At 26.3% G+C, this 6,314-nt stretch overlaps 1 protein-coding gene across 1 annotated transcript in view; it reads right to left on the reverse strand.

Moving 5' to 3' along the window:
• Positions 1–2,102: 2,102 nt before the first annotated feature.
• Positions 2,103–6,314, reverse strand: part of LOC113823141 (dnaJ homolog subfamily C member 17) — a 5,280-nt gene continuing 1,068 nt past the window's right edge. The window contains exons 2-7 of the mRNA XM_027375762.2: positions 5,990–6,110; positions 5,688–5,841; positions 5,059–5,159; positions 2,985–3,103; positions 2,694–2,777; positions 2,103–2,422 (exon numbers count right to left, since the gene is read on the reverse strand). Coding sequence (XP_027231563.1) covers positions 2,207–2,422; positions 2,694–2,777; positions 2,985–3,103; positions 5,059–5,159; positions 5,688–5,841; positions 5,990–6,110 — 795 coding nt within the window. The 3' untranslated portion in view covers positions 2,103–2,206. The remainder of the gene's footprint in view (positions 2,423–2,693; positions 2,778–2,984; positions 3,104–5,058; positions 5,160–5,687; positions 5,842–5,989; positions 6,111–6,314) is intronic.

Consider the following 6,314-nt stretch of genomic DNA (forward strand, 5'->3'; position numbering starts at 1 on the left):
GATCATGAAGAATTTCATTGTGATATAATAAATCTAAGAACATTTACACGTTTTGGGTGTCGATTTTACTGAAAAAACACTCTCTTACTTGATATCTGTTAATTTCTTTCCTGTTGAATCACGTCAACACGAGAAAAAAAGAGAGAGAGAGAGAGAGAGAGAGAGAGAGAGAGAGAGAGAGAGAGAGAGAGAGAGAGAGAGAGAGAGAGAGAGAGAGAGAGAGAGAGAGAGAGAGAGAGAGAGAGAGAGAGAGAGAGAGAGAGAGAGAGAGAGAGAGAGAGAGAGAGAGAGAGAGAGAGAGAGAGAGAGAGAGAGAGAGAGAGAGAGAGAGAGAGAGAGAGAGAGAGAGAGAGAGAGAGAGAGAGAGAGAGAGAGAGAGAGAGAGAGAGAGAGGGAGATTATATATATAATATATATAATACATATAACATATATATATAATATATATATATACATATATATAATATATATATATATATATATATATATATATATATATATATATATACATATATATATATATATATATATATATATATATATATATATATTATATATATATGTACATGTATGTAGGTATATATATATATATATATATATATATATATATATATATATATATATATATATATATATATATATATATATATATATATATATATTTAAATATATACAATATATATGTGTATATATATACATACATATATATATATATATATATATATATATATATATATATATATATATATAAATATATATATATATATATATATATATATATATACATATATATATATATATGTATATATATATATATATATATATATATATATATATATATATATATATATATATATATATATATATATATATATATATATATATATATATATATATATATATATATATATATATATATATATATATATATATATATATATATATATATATATATATATATATATATATATATATAAATATACATATACATACATACGTATATTTAAATCTAATATTAAATGTCTGCATGTTTCTTTTTGTGAGTGTTTGCAGGTTTACGTCTGTTGCATATTTCCTTTTATCACATTTAATCTCTTCTTTCCTCTATTTAAACACTGACTTTATAGGTAAAAGTATATTAACCATCCCCTTTAAATAATCAATGCATTTCACAAAGTTATGAAGGTCCGAGATTGCTTTAACATATATTATTTGCTAATTTGTAAATACAATATATAAGATCCTTGGCACACTGTGTGTAATAAGTAAGTACCAGTCTGGTTTTGGCAGATTTTCACTAATGAAAGTATTCCTAAAAATCAAACTGACCATTCTGTTGCATTGACAACTGTCATGGTGAATAAAAAAAATAAATATTTATGTAACAGTAATATTATCGTAATCACTTTTCTAATTATCTTTGTTTGTTATATGTCTATTTATATAGATCATACTGACAAAAAAATGAGAAAAAAATTCATATACATATATACCTGATCTTTAACAACATTTCTGCTTTTAAATCCTTCAACCTTTACCTTGAGAGATGTCTCTGTCAAGTAATTAAAGCCACTGGAGTTTAATGAAATGCAGAACCACTAAAAAAGAATCACAACTATGATCATTTTACACTCTTGTAACCACATGCCTACAGGGAGGGTATGTGTGTACAGGCTATGCCCACTGTGTTTAATTTAGGAATTGTTTTTACTTATAGACGGCTCCACAAGTATTAAGTCACCAATGAGCCACTAACAAGAAGTACTTGTCTCACCTGTTTACCCTTTTCCTCGATTTTCAATATTTTCTTGTATTTAATACTGCTGTTAGTAATGTCAGTAACAATAGAGTAATTATAAAGTTTATAACAAAAATACCAATATCAGTATTGATAGCATTAGTAAAAAAAGTGCTTTCTTACTATTTCAAGGAAAGGTGAGGTCACAAAATCTACTAACTGACTCCTTTCTGGCTAAGCGCTGGCAGAGCTATCCATGTGCAGAAACATCTAACAAAACAATACTAAAGTGAACGCAACATTTTCCTGGTGGCAATAGGTTAATAATTGATCATGAAAGCATGAAGTTAAGAAAACCACAATCCAAAAATAAGTTTTATTTAAAAAGAAATATTCCTCTTAAAACTATCACACTTCAAATCTTGCACTTTTCATCCATTAAAAAAGAAGTGGGAGAGAAAGGTAGCTTCACATATTTTCACTTCTCAAAATTTCCTCAATCAGCCTCTTTCTCTCCTCTTCTCGCCTTCGATTCATGTCTGCCACAGACTCAAAATCGAAGCCTTTTGCTTTGGGCTCTGGTTCTTTGCTCTTCGATGCAGATTCCTTGGGTGGTTTTTCGGAGACATGTGAAACTTCGACAGGTTTTCCAATCTGGCCTTTCTCAAATTGGACTGCCATATCCTGAGAAAAAGGCAAATATCATTAATGTTACACAAAGGAATTACATCAAGATATATAAGATCCTTTGTTCATCATGAAAGTACAACCACAAAACTTTGAGATCATAGCATTGAAAGATACCATATATAAAGAAGCTCTTAATCCAAGATCTGCATATTAAGAAAACTCATGGTGACACAAAATGCTTATATAGTACTCCAAAATCCCTAAAGTTAATTCCATATGTCGCATCTAACAGGTCAGAATAAAATAATAATGGGACTGCACTTACCGCTCCTTGCTTGGTCTTGTAGTCTATCATGGCTGTTCCTTTCTTTGACTTCTGCTTCATCACCATTGCATTGATGTCACCCCACTGTTAGCAAAAATTAAATGTAATTATCAAACAAACATTCTTCTAAATTTCTGTTCATAAGAAGAAATCTCTTTATCATAAGTATTTATCTAATGATTCTTTAAAATAACCACATATGTATTCAATATACATAAACTCCTCTATCTCCATTCTCCTTTATAGATCTGTGAATCTGTAATTCATGTATAAACACAGATTACACCGTACCTTATAAAAGAGTTGATGAATTTCTTGCTCGGTGTAGCCTGGCCAGTCATCCGTTGCTAACCATTTCACCTTGACCTTGTAACCATTCTGCTCGGGCTCTGCAGTCGACTTGGATGCAGCTGAAATAGAAAGCAGATTTAACTATCCTGCTCTTTATCATTTCTTGCAACATATGAGACTTCTGTAAAATCTGTAAGCATTAAAGGATGATATAGGCCCGATGTTATGATAGCAGTTATTTTCAGGTACGTCAAAACACTGCAGGACACATGCTAGAAGTCACAGAAATCTCAATAAGAGCACTTTAAGCTGAGATAACTGTGTATTACAATGGTAAAGAAAAAAATCCTGCCCTGTCTAAAGTGATAATCTGAACTCTACAGCCCTTTTTGGCTTAAAATTCTTAAAAAAAAAACACTTCCAACCCTTGTTTATATCATTGTGTACTAAAGCAGAATACAAGATAATATCACTAATATACATACAATCTGAAAACTAAAAAAGAAAAAGAAAAAAGAAAACAAACAATCATGTGAATAATAACAATGATAATGACTAGAATAACAATAGCAATAATAATAATAATAATAATAATAATAATAATAATAATAATAATAATAATAATAATAATAATAATAATAATAATAACAATAATAATCACAAGAGCAATAACAACAACAATGAACAATAATTAAAAACAATAACAATAAAAATATCAATATTAACAACATTAACAATAACATTATTAATAATAATTATAATAACAATGATAATAATATTGATAATGATGATGATAATAATAATAATAATAATAATAATAATAATAATAATAATAATAATAATAATAATAATAACAACAACAATAATAATCACAATAGCAATAACAACAACAATTAACAATAATCATAACAATAACAATAAAAATATCAATATCAACAACATTAACAATAACATTATTAATAATAATCATAATAATATTGATAATAATAATAATAATAATAATAATAATAATAATAATAATAATAATAATAATAATAATAATAACAATAATAACAATAGAAATAATAATAATGATAATAGTAATAATAATAATCATAATAATAATAATAATGATAATAGCAACAATAAAACAATAATAGACAATAGCAACAATAAAAGTAACAACAATAATAACAATAATGAAAATAATAACAACATTAACAATAACAACAATAACAACAATAACAATAACAATAACAATAATGATAATGATAATGATAATGATAATGATAATAATAATAATGATAATAATAACAAAAACAACAATAATAGTAACAATATTAATAATAAAAATAATAATTATAATAAAATAATAATAATAATAATAATAATAATAATAATAATAATAATAATAATAATAATAATAATAATAACAATAATAATAATAACAATAATAATAATAACAATAATAAAAATGATAATAATAACAATAACAACAACAACAACAATAATAATAACAGCAATACTAATAATGACAATAAAAACAATAATAATAAAAAACATAATAATAACAGCATTAATAATAATAATAATATAAACAATATAAATATTTCTAATACCAATAATAATGATAATAAATATAATAATAATAATAATAATAATAATAATAATAATAATAATAATAATAATGATAATACTAGTAATAATGATGATGATGATGAAATAACAACCACAATAATAATAATAATAATAATAATAATAATAATAATAATAATAATAATAATAATAATAATAATAATAACAACAATGATGACCATAATAATAACAAAAATAATAGCAATAATAACGATAACACCAAAAACAACAGTAATAATAATGATAACAATAATTATAATGATAATAAAAAAATAACAAAAAACAATAATATAAGCAACAACAATAATAATATTAATAATAATGATGATGATGATAATTATAAGTCATGATAATAACAATAATTATAATAACAACAACAGTAATAATATAAACAATAATAACATTGAAGAAAAATCAAATCATATCAAAAGAAAAAGAATAAAACAAAAATGATTCTTACGTTTGTGTAGTTCTTTTTCCACTTCTTTATTAAGTCTTTCCAGTTCTTCTTGAATAATTTTCTCCCCTTCCTCCTCTAGTCTCTTCAATTCTCGCCGGAGTCTGTAAAGCAAGGATGCAATACGTAAGACATTTGCCTAAAAGACTAAAAAGTAACTCGTAAAACAACAAGAATTTTGTGTGACAGACGTAAGATCATGATTTTTTGGTTCATACAAATTCATTTCATAAATACTAATAGTAGACAATGCATGTACTTTCATGATACTTTAACAGAAGCTAGGTTGATAGATCCACAACTATGACTGAAATGTACTGTACTTCAAAGACAAACCACTGTTCCTGCTTTTGTTTAAAGTGTAGCTACAACGGATAAAACCCCTTTATGGGTTAGGCATGCTCTCCATTTTATTCTGTCGTTGTAATTCTACATCAGCAAAAGAGAGAACACAGTTGTTTCTTATAGTGTAAATCTAAAAATCTCTCTTGAGATCATCAAATTGAGATAAGCAGAAGAAGAATTAGAAGAAGAAACAGTATATGTAGATGTTGATGCATAAGTATACGTACAAGCATAAGTTGATGAAGATGATGAAAAACACCAAAGCACCTTTGAGACAAATGACTTACTTTTCTTCTTCTGATATCCGTGGCTGTTCTTGTGCTCGCCTCTCTCGCTCTTCGAGTTCAGATCGTAGCTTTTGGGTTTTTGCACTAGCTGCTCGAGCTCTCACTGCAGCCGCTTTTCGGCCTTTCAGTACTTTGTCATAAGCCGCACGAGCACCTGATAACACATGTCAATGGAGGATTAATTTTCATGTGAAGTACAATCTATGATATTTATACTGAAATAATTTTGACACTATTGCAAAAGTTATGAGGGAACAGAAAGAAAGAGAACTAACTGATCAACACAAAATAATAAGTCTTACCAGGGTCTAACAATATTTCTAGGATCTTCTTCAACTGGTCAAATTCTTCTGCAGCTGACTTATTATCTGGATTTTTGTCGGGATGGCATTTCAGGGCTTTCTTCCTGTATGACTTTTTGATCTGAAAGTTATTCAGAGATTAATCATATGAGCAAATATATAATGTATATAATTATAACCATTCACAAACAATTTCAATTTGTAAATGTTGTAATGCACAATTCATTTCAGTCACCCACTGCTGCCAGGATAACATGTATTATGTAATGTCCACTGTAATTTTAGTTCATCACACAGACATCTGCACTAAGGAGCCAATTACTAG

The sequence above is a fragment of the Penaeus vannamei genome, chromosome 32, assembly GCF_042767895.1.
Source record: "Penaeus vannamei isolate JL-2024 chromosome 32, ASM4276789v1, whole genome shotgun sequence".
NCBI lineage: Eukaryota > Metazoa > Arthropoda > Malacostraca > Decapoda > Penaeidae > Penaeus > Penaeus vannamei.